The 13,439-nt window shown below is 51.8% G+C and overlaps 6 protein-coding genes across 6 annotated transcripts; 5 read left to right on the top strand and 1 right to left on the bottom strand.

Moving 5' to 3' along the window:
* Nucleotides 1-628: 628 nt before the first annotated feature.
* Nucleotides 629-3,228, bottom strand: CWC22 (pre-mRNA-splicing factor cwc22; the record flags this gene model as incomplete). Its single annotated transcript, XM_064875009.1, has 2 exons — nt 629-1,255; nt 1,300-3,228. 2 exons carry the CDS (start codon nt 3,226-3,228, stop codon nt 629-631), a joined length of 2,556 nt encoding a protein of 851 aa, XP_064729409.1.
* Nucleotides 3,229-3,544: 316 nt separating this feature from the next.
* On the top strand, nt 3,545-3,922 carry dpm2 (Dolichol phosphate-mannose biosynthesis regulatory protein; the record flags this gene model as incomplete). The annotated part of the gene is made up of 3 exons (XM_064875008.1): nt 3,545-3,547; nt 3,599-3,679; nt 3,731-3,922. The coding sequence occupies 3 exons, from the start codon at nt 3,545-3,547 to the stop codon at nt 3,920-3,922; spliced, it is 276 nt and encodes a 91-aa protein (XP_064729408.1).
* A 1,115-nt stretch (nt 3,923-5,037) lies between these two features.
* PMZ80_006595 (uncharacterized protein) lies at nt 5,038-8,235 on the top strand (the record flags this gene model as incomplete). Its single annotated transcript, XM_064875007.1, has 1 exon — nt 5,038-8,235. One exon carries the CDS (start codon nt 5,038-5,040, stop codon nt 8,233-8,235), a length of 3,198 nt encoding a protein of 1,065 aa, XP_064729407.1.
* A 315-nt stretch (nt 8,236-8,550) lies between these two features.
* Nucleotides 8,551-9,491, top strand: PMZ80_006594 (uncharacterized protein; the record flags this gene model as incomplete). Its single annotated transcript, XM_064875006.1, has 3 exons — nt 8,551-8,784; nt 8,844-8,921; nt 8,976-9,491. The coding sequence occupies 3 exons, from the start codon at nt 8,551-8,553 to the stop codon at nt 9,489-9,491; spliced, it is 828 nt and encodes a 275-aa protein (XP_064729406.1).
* Nucleotides 9,492-10,128: 637 nt separating this feature from the next.
* PMZ80_006593 (uncharacterized protein) lies at nt 10,129-11,269 on the top strand (the record flags this gene model as incomplete). The annotated part of the gene is made up of 2 exons (XM_064875005.1): nt 10,129-10,531; nt 10,674-11,269. 2 exons carry the CDS (start codon nt 10,129-10,131, stop codon nt 11,267-11,269), a joined length of 999 nt encoding a protein of 332 aa, XP_064729405.1.
* A 192-nt stretch (nt 11,270-11,461) lies between these two features.
* PMZ80_006592 (uncharacterized protein) lies at nt 11,462-13,315 on the top strand (the record flags this gene model as incomplete). The annotated part of the gene is made up of 2 exons (XM_064875004.1): nt 11,462-11,611; nt 11,663-13,315. The coding sequence occupies 2 exons, from the start codon at nt 11,462-11,464 to the stop codon at nt 13,313-13,315; spliced, it is 1,803 nt and encodes a 600-aa protein (XP_064729404.1).
* Nucleotides 13,316-13,439: the final 124 nt, after the last annotated feature.

The following is a 13,439-nucleotide window of genomic DNA, read 5'->3' as shown; positions in this document are numbered from 1 at the left end:
GATGATGGAAACGAAGGGAAATGACTGCTGGGTGTTTTGGATATATGTTTTGTCTTTTTGGTCGGCATTGATGTCAGTGTCTGTCGGCACCTTCTTGCCGTCGAATACGCTAGAAGCTCACCATAGATGACGAGTGTGAGCAATGACGAGAAGGTCACTTTGCAATAGAAATTCGAGATTGAATCATTGAAAACTCCTCTTCTTCGGTATTCGCCATGAGCCTGGCGAAGTTTGAAACCATATTCTCGTTCCTACTTCACACCCTATGCATACCTTATCGACACCATTACGCACAGCACCGGTCAACATAGATCACGAACACCAGGGGCAGGCTCAAGTGACTACGTAGAAAGTTCCACGTCGGCGAAAGATAAGAAGGAGCTGACCTGGCAATAGCAGAATCCACATAGCATAACGATGAGGAATGAGCAATGGCACTAATTACCAATTTCATTCCACCTTATTGACTACGCAACATCACAAGAAGTCCGCAGCCTTAGCTCTCCTCCCACCACCACTTCCATGTACAGTGTCATCTCCGTCACGACCAACTTTGCCTCCTCTTTCGTAACTCGGACTTCTCCTCATCTTCTTTCTTGGATCCGGACTAGCCCTGCCTCTGTATTTATCAGCCCCTCCTCTTCTTGGCGGTGATTGCGATACACTCCTCTCGGATGCCGAACTGGTGTTCCGCTGTGCTCGACGACCGTTCCTTCGGGGAGGCGACGGCGAAATGCTCCTCGACGGCGTACGGCTGATACTGCGGGTTGGGCTGCGACCTCGAGGAGCGCGCTTTGCACGTTTCGGTGGCGAAACGGAGCGAGAAGGAGATAGTGAGGGAGATCGTGCTCGAGAAGGCCGATACGTGTCCCCCTTTGTAGCTTTTGACTTTGCAGGTGGTGAGTGGGAACGAGAGTAACTTCGTCGACGGGCAGGCAGCTTTCGCCGTGGCGGAGAACGTGAAACCGAGCTGGCTGACATGGATCTGGTAGGGCTGCGACCACGGCGACTCTTCTGTGGTTGTCTGCCTCGGCGCGGCGGAGATGCTGACCGGGACGGAAGACGGTTTTTGACGTTTCGTCGTGGCGGAGATCTGGATCGTGAGACGGAGGAGCTGTAACTTCTGTCTCGCTGTCGTCGGTGAGGTGGAGATCGCGAACGAGATATGCTTCGAGTTGGGCTTCTGCCTCGAGTTCGACCAGTTTCTATGCTTCTCCGTGGTGGACTTCGAGAATATGATGCGGATCTGCTCCTGCTGGAATAACTTGAGTAACTGCTGTAGCTGGAGTAGCTTGAAACACTTTCCGATCGCGGCCTGGTTGGCTCTGGTAGTGCTGGTGGCGGAGCAGGCTTTGGCATGTTCTTTAGGTGTTCTCTCATCTCTTCTGTCAATGCACCCATACCGATGCTTGTGAAGTAGTTGATGGAGAATCGAGTGTCTCGTGGGTTCGTTGGATCCATCGGGAAAATGCCTGCGTAACTTGGCCGGAGGATGTCGTCCTTCATACGTTTCTGAAGTGCCGGTATGCCCATTGCTTCGGCGAGATCTTGAAACAGAATTTTGATGAATATACGACTGCTTGAGGTGGTCTCATCTTCGTTGAGGTGTACGACGGAGAAGACGTGCCAGCCAATTGCATCTGTTGCAAGAATGTGACCGAAGAATCGTGCAATGTTCCGTAACTTGTTGGTTTCGTATCGATGGATGGTATCGTAATATTTGGCGAACGCCTGTTCGAAGAGGTCTGTCCACAAGCGATTGAGCTTGGCAAATCGTTCTCCGACCAGGCCAAAGAACTTCGAGTAGGTCTTCTCCTGTGAGCAGCATTCGACGATCATCGATGGTAGCTCGTGTTCCTGTCCCGGCGGTAGCTGTACTTTCATCAGCTTGTGGCATGCTTCCTCAAAGTCCAAGCTGGACATGATGGTAAGGTAAATTGTCCTCCGCAGGTTAACTAGATCTGTGTTGGTCTGGTCCTTGATCTCCATAGCACGTTCCTTGTTCTCTTCTTCGTCATCCGAACTGTCTTCTTCCGAGCCACTTTCGTACTCGTCATCGCTGCCTTCTCCAAGGATTTCTGCTTTCAGTTTCTTGTACGCTTCTTCGTGTTCCTCGTATTCGGCATCAAATTTGAAGATATTCAGGCCATCTTCGACGTTGATTTCGCCGTCCAGATCGAGCTGATGTGTAATCTGGTCCTCCTCTTCGACTAAGTCCAGCTCTTCCCGGATGGCCGGATTGTCCTTGTACTTGTCCTTACGCACTTGAAATAGTACTTCGATCATATACTGTGTTCGTTTGTCGATGTCGGCCTCGTGTAGGATGCTTCTGAACTGATCGAACACTGCCAAAGCGATAGGCTGTTCCATCTCCTCCAAGAACTGACCAACCTCTCTCGTCAACCCAACTGCGATCTCTACAGAATCGTCGGTAGGCTTGTGTAGGAGTAAAAGCAGAATTTGAGCAACCACGCTACCGTGAGCGACCTGCTGATTGCAAAGATGTGCGATGAAGGTGGTAGAGGACAGGCAGACGGCCTTGTCGTTGCGACGGAAAGCCTTTCGAAACTGCATGACCAGCCTGTTCAACAGCAGCTCGCCAACCTGAGGCAACTTGGTGTTTACAATAGCGACCATGGCTGCGTAAATGGGAGTGAAAGGCAAGGAAGCAGCTTGTGCTTTCATGATGCTCCTGCAGAACAGACCTCGACCACGAACCAGATTCTCACCAAAGAGCTCCGGCACGATGTGCTTGATGTTGGACACGTTGACCTTGTTGATGAGACCGTTGATGGACTTTTTGAGTGCTTCCCAGGCCATGCGCTGATACTCTTTGCTCGACTTGTCGGTAATCTGAGACTGCAATGCGCGTAGTCGTGCGGGTGGGATATAGGTTCCTCCAGATCGCATAGTCAACAACTTCTCGTATTCCGCCTTGGCCGCAGCTTGCTTCTCCTCCTCTGTCATGGGCTTCCGTTTCGCATCTTCCTTTTCTCTTGAGCGGAATCGTTCCTGAAGCATTCGTTCGCGCTCGTCTGGGGCGCGATTAGCATCGAGGTTTTTCGTACCATTGCGACTATCGGCAGCAGGAGGCGACCTCCTCCTCTTCGGTGACGGGGATCGTGATGGAGGTGACCTCTTCCTTGGGTTTGATGGACCGGGTGAATACGAGCCGCCTGGTGGGGGTGTAGGCAGTCGCACCGCTGATGATAGTAGAGCTGCAGACATTTCGAAATCGATGGGTGTGGTATGTGAATGTTTTCAACTCATGGCTGCACCATGCGAAGCTTTGAGCCTATGGCGTCGCTAGTAATGACAGCGTCAGGCAGAGAGATCTGAAGATGGTTTGTAAATTTACTTGGATCATGTGACACCGACTCTACTAAGTGCCCACTCAACCACTAACTTTTGGATGCGACTCGGGGCAAGAACACAGTCGCTGCGAGGAGGATCTGGCGCCACGAAAGCATTATACAACACTCGACACAGGGTTTATCTCGTCGCCAGCAGCTCGAGTCTACAGTCGTCTTACTCTGCTGTCAACATGGTAGGAGCGCATCTATAGCATGATCTGGTGCATAACTAAGCCCCTTTACAGTTGGACAAAGCCGTGGGAATGGCTATGCTCATAGTAGCAACAACCGTCTTCTCATACTACACATTATGGACGCTATTTATGGTGAGTTCTGCACAACTCTTGTGATATGGCTGGCACTAACGGCACATGCAGCCATTTGTCGACGATGATCATCCACTTCAAAGCCTCTTCCCTCCTCGTGTCTGGGCCATCCGTGTCCCCGTGATATTGACCCTCTTGGGTTCAGCTGTGGTCGGCTCGTTCCTGGGAATGGTCATGATTAAGAGTAACAGAAAAAGGGCGGCAAAGGCAAGAGCTGCTGCTGCTGGGAAGAAGTCAAAATGAGGGACGCTCCTTCCTCCGTCAATCATCGTTCAACAAAACAGCTGGAAGTTGTGACGGTGCCGCAGGGATCAGAAGGAGCCGGGTCGGGTGTTCAACAGTCATGCCATTTGGACATTCACCAAACGAGAACTCAGGCCACAGCGATACAGCAATATGTTCAGTGCCGTTGGTTGGATCTTCGAGTCCTTCGATCTGAAGACTCAAGGCCCTCATGCTTTGTGGTCTCATATCAGTTTCCTCAAGCACTTCCCGAGCTCTTGCCTTCCTTAGGTAACTGCTGAATTATGGGGTTTCTTCTTGCTAAAGGTGTTTCATCGACTGCTGTCATTACTCCGCCATGCATTGTTACTCATGAGCATTCACGATTGAAGGCCTTTCCCTGCGCCCAACACTCTAGTCCATGCTGCACACTTTTATTTGTCGGTGGCCTTTCATGTGTGGAAAGATGGAATGGGCTTGCAGCAATCGTGTAGCTTGCCATTGAGAGCAATACAGTAGATGAGGTACTTTGAAATGTCTGGGATGTCAACAAGCTTGCCGCAAACAAAGCCGGAGAACTGGATGGGGGATGACCCGAGCGCCCGCTCCCCGCAGTCGGCAAGATAAGAGACCTGTGATCATGCTTGCAGCTTGCAGCAGGAAGGAACGTGCACGCTTTTAGCTTCCAAGTTCTGCAGGAACAACGCGGGTGACAGGCTTTAGTAGTAGGCGCTAATCTAGTGACTGCTTGCGTGTTGACAGCGGCCAGCTTGCCTGACCATGCCCACGCCCACGATCCAGCCCGCATCACTGGCAGATGACCTTACTGACCTTACTGACCTTCCGCCTTCATAGAGTCATGTTTGTCCTCATAACAGGCTGACCTTCTTTATATGTGACATCTGTTCTTGTCAATCCATTTCCCAATCTATGCATTCCTTACCAGACATTTCCACACGCCACTGATTGCTACTAAGATCAGCGTCGATTACCTGCAACCTAAACTGACGCGTCTGAACGCGGGGCCTCCAGCTACGTCAGGGGTGTACACAACCAGCACCCAGCGCAACCGAGGATCTTCACATCCTGCCCATCCCGTCACACATATCCTTGCCAGTTCAGATACAAAGTCTTGAATGCCACGGAAGAAGGTACAGCAGCAACCTCCTGTCGTTGAACACTATCCCGACCCAGACGAAGCCAGCCTCCTACCGGGCATTGACGACGAACCAGAGCAACAACCAGAACCCGAGCCTGAGCCTGAGCCTGCGAGGCCGAGACGAAAGAAAAACCGCAATGCACATAATAGACCCCCACCAGTCGAGGGCTCCTCGCCGGAGCCAACAGATTACGGATCGATAGCACAACCTGACCCTCCTCTCGATCCTCCATCGAGCCAGCCTCTCCTCAGCCAGGCGAGATACCCGGTGCATAGCAAGAGTAGGCCAGTAGATATCAGAGAGGAGCTCATCGCATCGGAGAAAGTCTCTGATCAGTACACTCCGCCTAGAGATGGTGGTCTTGCAGAAGAGCTCTATAGCAGAAGCCCTCAGTCTGTCGCCATTTCGAGTGCTGCCAACACGCCGCCCGTAGAACCAGGTTTCTCTACTCGCCACTCTTTCAAGACTCGAACTCCCCCTATATCGCCACCTCCACGCAATGCTCGACCTGTGAGCTTTACTGGGAGCATCCCCCCAGTACCTGGCTACCCTCGATATCCTCCTGGAAACTATGGCTCGCCTCCTGTGGCACCTGCACCTCCTCACATGCCCCAGCCTCATTTCTACGCTGCACATGATATAGACATCGGCATTCCAACCACCTCACGACCGTCGATTAACGAGGAATCAGTGTTTACGAAGTTTGTACGCCTTCCTAATGGCACAGCAGGCACCAACCATGGGATTATCTCAGGATATGAAGGAAGACTTAATATCTGCTCCTTTGATGGGGGTGCAATCGAGGAGGTGGGAACACTCTCGAACTTGCCGGGTGTTGTGGTGGACGCCGACTTGCTCAAGTGGACATCTGGAACAGATCCATTCGCCGAGTTGAGGCCTCTTCTGGCAGTGACACTGCTACGCTCCGAAGTGACCGCTGGAGGCGTTTCTCAGTATGATCTGAACGTGTCAATTTACTCCTTGTCCCAACATAAATTGGTGATGGAGTTGCTGAGGACGCCTATCGAACCATTTCAGCACATGACACACGATCCATTGAGCGTCAGTCATTTGCCTCTCAACCATTTGCGTCTGATGACTTCAGCAAACTGCTTGTCCGTCTCATCTGGCAGATCAGGAGAAGTCTTCGTCTTCTGTCCATACACATTTGAAGGCGCGTCGAGCTTTGAGTGTCTGGGCAAGTTTTGGACCACCATACAGCCGAAAGAGCAGCGAAGGGACTCGTCTCACCATCGTTTAAGCACTCCAGAAGCTGTGGCCGTGAATCCAAACAGAGTCGGGCAAGATGAAAACATACCCATCATGTCCATTTCAGGCAGGTGGTTAGCAATTTGCCCTCCAGTGACTGGATCTCATCGAAGCATCGGCGCTGTACTCAGCGGTGCCGTTGCAGTACACAGACAAGCCGGCATTGATGCTACAAGCGCGGGTACTCGTCCTTCTATCAACTGCGAAGTTGATTCTCCTGATGCTGACACGCTGCTTGGCAAAGTCGCTCGCGGCGTTGCACAGGAGGTCATGAAGGCTGGGAAATGGCTCGGTGATCAGGGCATGCAATACTGGCAGAATTACTGGAGGAAGGACGAGCAGACAGGGCCGACGTCCCAACCTGCTCCTTACCACAATATGGCATACGCAAACGCTTCCTCATACGGACAATTCCCACCTACTCATGCAGATGCTGCACCGGCTACTAAAGATCCCGATCTTGTTTCCATTTTCGACCTCAGAGCCATCCATGATCCATACGGTCGGAAGGCAGGTTCTTTGACTCCTGTTGCTACGTTTCAGCCACCACATGGCTGCAGCTTCTTGTCCTTCGCACCTCATGGCTTGAGCTTGCTAAGTGCCAGTCACAAAGGCGACTATCAGTATGTATGGGATTTGCTTGAGATGAAGCATGTGCGAACGCATGCCACGGATACTGATGGCGATACGGCTCGTTCCACGCCACAAGTGAGACAGCTGGCCCGGTTCGACCGACTCAGTGGCTCTGTCATTGTCGATGTATTATGGCAGAAACCGCAACTGTCTCGCATTGCGATACTGACCAAGAACAAAACAATCCATCTGTTTGATCTGCCTGCCGCGGCAATGCGCTGGCCTCCGCCAAGGGCGCCGAAGAAGACTCGACCTATTTCAGCACCTCCTACAGGAGCAGCAGCGGTGGAGCACGCAGCCGCTCCATCTGGAGGATTCTTTGCTTCGGCAATGAACATCGCCGGTCGAACGCAGCCAATGCTGACAAACTTAAGAGGTCGAACGCCAAGCGCCGGCGGAGGTTTCGCTGGCATAGGCCAAGCAGGATTCGGCATCGCAACTGCTACTGGAGCTAGAGGGTCGAAAGCAGTTGCAGCAGGACTTAGTAGGTCCCTCGGTGCCGCAACAGAGACTGTGAGTAGATTGCAGCATGCTGGGGATAACAAAGTGCACCTCAAATCGGAGAGAGAAGTTGTTGCTGGGCGCCTTATCTGGATACGCCGAGCGTCAAAGGCTGGTGTCTGCATACTGAGTGAGAACGGATTGAAGTACTATCAAGTACGAAAGAGCAAGGCGCGAGATCAGCGGCAAAGAGACGCAACAGTTTTCGAAGCGAGACGGGCTGTCGTTGTCAAGTTCCCTGCACTGACTACCAACAAGCCTGGAGAAAGTGATGATCACGAATGTCAAGGATCCTGGAATCTTCGGTCTGAGCCAGTCAACAGCACGGGTAGCATACATCCGCTATCCTTCGCCGAGATTGACACAAATGCGCCTTTCCAGCCATTCCATTCGGATATGAGGGTCACTCTGTCAGTCTTTGAGTCTGATATGCACGGACTGCGAGTGAAATCGAAAAAGCCCAAGTCATCAGAGATAAGAGTTCAGGATCATTGGGTGTTTGGTGACGAAATGTCATGCACGAAGCTCAACACGTATTCGGCGCAGAGTCGTGACGAAGAAGACTCACGCTCAGTAATATACCGCGAAACCTCCGTCACCAGCGGCAATGCTGCCCAAGACGAGCAGATAGTGAGCACAACACGAAAAAGAAAGCCTAAGCGAGGAAATCCAGGACATGCTAGTCATATGGCTGACGAGGATGAGCCACTGCAGGAAGGCTTCTTCGAAGACGATTGCGACGTGTTGGACTTCGCCATCGATCGTGTGTAGGCATAAATGAACGATATATGTAGCACAATATCAGCTTCACACGGGCCCTTAAGATCATCGTGTTCATGTGGGGGAGCTAATAGCGTACTGGTAATACCATGTTAAGGCCACAAGGCAGAAACTCTAGCGCCGGCTCCCCACACCTCCGTGACGCACAACATGGGAGCAACCAATCGTGAAGACGATCATTCTGCCTTGACTGTACTACACGTCAGCTGCATCTGCACTGTACTCTCGCTTTCCTTATCCTCAATGCACCTCGACTCCCATCGCCTTCGCTTCTCTGTCGATAGAACCTCACGTTCGACCACCAAGATGTATTGCTCGAAACGAATCCAGGCCGCGTTGCAAGAGACCGAGACAAGTGAGGATGGCGTCAAGATGTACACATGGCGGGCCGTCCGAAGGCAGCATCTTCGTGCTCTGCGAAAGCAGACGAGGACAATCGTCTTCTTCACAGCCTTGATCGAGATTCTCCGCGTTGGTGTGGTGGATATGGTCTATGCCGGAAAGCACGATACTAAGGCTCCTGGTCCAGAAGAATATGGCGTATGTCCCGCCCTCAAGACGTCCCTAACAAGCACTATACGCTGACTGACGTGCAATAGATTGCCTACAATGTCGGCTTCTTCATCGCCTGGCTATACATGTGTCTCTTCGCTGTTGTCTACATGCCTCTGTTCTCGGTAAGCCTGATGCATCCCACACAACGAATGAAAGCAAGACTAACATATAGATAGTGGTGGCTGCCCAAGATCTCCTCCGACTCATCGTCCCCCTCCTCCGGTCCAAGCAAAGCCGAGAAGGTCGCAACCTTCCTACAGAAGCTCAACATGATCCTTCTCCCCGCCTGCGTCGGCCTTTCCCTCATCCAGCACGCCTACCACACCATCTCCGCCTTCGTCTACGTCGATGCTCGACCTGTTGACCCCACTGTCAAGAACCCACGAAGCCTCAACACCCGAAGGAACTGGGCTACTCGTGCTCTGCTGTTCTCCGGTGTCTGCACATCGATGGCTATTGGCAAGGCCGTATTCATGATTCTCGAACAGATGGATCTTGCTCATGTTAAGCCTTTGGAGTATATGATCATTGTGCTTCCTATTCAGGTCAACATGGGAGTCTTGATGGGTACCGTGGTTCAGTTCAAGGCTGAGCGACGACGAATCAAGAAGATGGCGGAGAGGAAGGCTGTTGATGCTGAGCTTGCGAGCGCCACTGCTGATGAGAAGCAGGGCTTGCTTGTGCAGGCATAAATGGTTGACATCTTGTGCACATTGTCAAGAACGCACCATCAGCGATCTACGGGTTGCATGTAAGGAATCGGGCAAGTGATTGAGCTTTGGGTTGAAGGATGGATGAAGTCAACACTTGATTGTTAGGATCATGGTTGGGTACACCTCATACTGGGAGTTATTGGTGGGGCAATCAGGAAGCTGGTGGGAACACGGAATACTACGAATTGGCCTTGGTGTACGAATACTTGAAATAGGTCTACTATTGTATGAACGGGCTAGAAGGCTGAGTTAGACATGAAATCAATAACCAAACTACAACAAATAGCTTCGAAGCATCACTGTTTGTAACCTTTCCAAGAGCGTTCCTTCCGGGACAACATAAGTATTGCAATCCACGTTCTGCCATTGGTAGCTGTTTCATTCTCGATTTTGAGTGAAGTCATTGCGCTCAAGGACTTGTTGCTGACCGTATCCAAAAGGCAGCTCAGATATGAGGACAGAGATTTTCCAAGCATTCAGACGAAGGATCACTACCCGGAAATATGTACACCTCGGTTAGGCCACCCGAGACGAGACGATCATGTCTCTCGTGAAAGATACAGTTGTGCAAACTAGGTCTACTACATCAGGTTGGTGACCGGAACTCGACGACAACATGGATCCAAAGATACAACGGATCATCAAAGCAATGAATGCTCACAGAAAGAGTAGCTTCAGTTGGAAGCGAGGGCAATCCTTCCCACAACCCTACCACACATGGCAAAACGGGATTTGGCAGTCTACAACTTCTAATGCTGACGCGCTGTCTACCACTCACGATGGCTCCTTCTCCGTCCTATCGTGGAACATCGATTTCATGCGTTCCTTCACCGATGAGAGGATGAAGAAGGCTCTTTCATTCTTGCAGCAGTACGCGAGTCAGGTACCGAGGCCGAGCATCATCATGCTGAACGAGATGCTTGTGTCGGATCTCCAGCTTATTCAGGCTCAGACCTGGGTGAGAGACCAGTACCATTTGACTGATATCTCGGATGAGTTTTGGGAGTCAGGGTACTATGGTATGTAGACACGTTCTCTCATGTCCCAGATCTTCGCGCGGCGTACATCCGACAGCCAACCAGGGCCCTTGGACACCACCCGTGGCATAGGAACACTCATTTCGTAGACAGATGAACTAGGCCTTCAGCTCACTTGTGGCAGGTACTTGTGTTCTCATACCGAAGACGATGAGCATCGCAAAGGTCTTTCGCGTCCATTACGAACACACTGCAATGGAACGAGACGGTCTCTTCATCGACCTAGCTATGAAGCACCAGACTGTCCGGATCTGCTGTACCCACCTCGAATCACTCGTAGCAGATCCTCCGATCCGGCCAAAGCAGCTTGCGGCTGCCGCCAAGTTCATGCACGAAGTGGACGCAAGTATTCTCGGTGGCGACCTGAACGCGATTCAGCCTTTTGATAAGCATTTACACACGGAAAACAGCCTCAAAGATGCCTACCTTGAAATTGGCGGCGAAGAGGATGCTGAATCAGGCATGACTTGGGGGCAGATGGCACCTACTAAGGAGCGCGAGAAGTTTGGACTATCTCGTATGGACAAGCTGATGTTTTGTGGTGCGGTAGAGCTCGAGCACTTTGAGACCTTTGGAATGGACATCGTGGTTGACGACGAGCAGGCAGCGAAAGACATGGTTGAGGAAGAGGGTATTGAGAAGCCTTGGGTTACTGACCATCTGGGTGTGAGAGGAGATTTTCGCATGATCTCAGCTCAGCACACTGCATCGAATCTGTGAAAAAGTGGAATCGGCAATACTCCATACGGTGCTAATGCAGTGAAAGAGATGCTGTTTACACCTTCACTTTAAACCTTGCCACATGTGCAAAACCGCCACCCATCACAACCATCATGCAGGCTACGATCTGCTCTCTGAAATCTCGCTATCCATTGGCAACACAAGCTCGAGCTAACCTCTTACACATCCACGATGGCCTTGACAATTGCCGATGTGGGCTCGTGTGCCCCCTCGGACGCCTTTGTGATCTGGAAAGACGATATTGCAAGTGTTAGGGATCTCTACCGTGAACGCAAGTACCGTCGATGTGCTGTCTTGTGCTCAGAACTTCTTCCGAACGCAGTATGCGCTTCATACCAGCAACGTCAATATGCTCAGCTAACATACGTGTAGGTGCACCCGGTCCATAAGACATTCCTATTCTTCTACCAGGCCGTGTGCTATGAGACGCTTGGGCAGATCTCACATAACTACTCCAGCAACAGGATACCGCTCTTCGAACAAGCACGAGATGCTTTCATGTCAGCTAGCGAGACCCTACCCCTTCCATTCCTCACGACGCCGGACGGACAATACGATGCACTGGGGCCTTCGCCCACGTGCGCAACCTTCGACATGCTAAACCTGTACAACACCGACAGTCCTTCTGTATATCCGATTCCTTCACAGCCCAAGACGAGGTGTCGAAGCATATCAGCCGCGAGTTCTACGACTCAAGTACCCGATCATGTTTCTGTGGCTTACACTGTCCCAGATTTTGACGACTACTCTCCGCGTCAGCCGTGGAAACAAGATCGATCCCCGCGACGGCTTATCGAAGAGGACGCCGACAGAGGTCGTTCGCAGAGTCTTCTAACACCAAGGCAGGGAGCAGAGAGCAATCACAAAGCTCGACTCAGCCGTAGTCTTAGCTCACAGCATGCCTTAGCAGAAAACCTTGTCCCTTCACCACTTTTTAGCAGAGGTCCCTCGAGCAAGAAAGAGTCACAGTCTGATATATCAACGGACGTTGCAGGCCGTCTGCCATTGGCCACGCTCAGCAAGCCACTTCCACCAACACCCATCAACCGACCATTGCCAGCATTGCCGTTCAACCATCAACCGCAGTTTGTGCTTAAGGGCAAGCGATTTGTCGTCGTACCACGAAGGAAGACAGCACTTGCTACCTTGATCTCACGTTTCGAAGGTCAGTCTCCATTCGATGCACCAAAGCCTGAAGACCAATATGCGGAGGAGAATACAGGCAAAGAGATGGTTCTCACCGGACCAACACCGACAACAGAACGCTTCAAACGCATCTCCGCCACCTTCTTCGAAAAGGAAGATCCAGATGACACCCCTCGGCCACGTGCCCTCCGAGAGCTCAAGAACTTCAACCCAAATCAGAAGAAATATCAACGACGATCTGTACACAACACCGTGGACGACGAAAACCACCACCCATCCACACCCTGCCCGAAACCACAACATCAAACCTCACAACCAACACCCTCCTCACAATACACTGGCAGCTCAACCACCATCTCCCTTCCACCCAACCCGCCTCAATCACCCTCCACCCACCTAACAGCTTACAACGCCCACCTCTCCTCCCTCCGCACCCTCCTAAAAACACACATCACAAACGTCACCAGCAAAATCACGCAAACTCAAGAAATCCAACTCGCGCATGACGAGGACAAGAAACGCCGGGTTGGCCATATGCATTCCAGACGTGAATCTGCGATGGAGTCCAATACCACATCATCGAGCAAGTCCAGACCAGGAAGCCAGAAGCGGGACAGGGACCGGGACCGGGACAGCAAACCGTTCCCTGCCAAAGATGCAAGACTGAGAAGTTACTGGAACTTGCAGATTGCGGATGCGCGGGGAACACCGGGTGTGGATGAGGAGAAGGCTGTTCTGATGCAGGAACGAATTGATCGGTTGAGGGGGATGGGATGGAGCGTTAGGAAGGAGAGGTTAGGGTGGAAGGGGGCGGAGTATTATGAGGGGTTGAGGAGACGGGCGGAGGAGGAGTTGGGGGTGGGGTTGGGGTGTTGTTGATTGACGGAGGATCCGGTATTGTGAGGTACAGACTCGGCAAAGAGGTGGGACGGTGTTGCTAAGTGGTCAGTGGTTAAGAGCACGTCGCGTGTTGGGTATGCTAGCTTTCTCTGGCAAGGCTGTG

This window comes from Knufia obscura (assembly GCF_036327395.1).
Source record: "Knufia obscura strain CCFEE 5817 isolate CBS 148926 chromosome Unknown scaffold_7, whole genome shotgun sequence".
Classification (NCBI taxonomy): Eukaryota; Fungi; Ascomycota; class Eurotiomycetes; order Chaetothyriales; family Trichomeriaceae; genus Knufia; species Knufia obscura.
The sequence above is the reverse complement of the archived record's forward strand: the minus strand, read 5'-3'. Positions and strand labels throughout refer to the sequence as shown.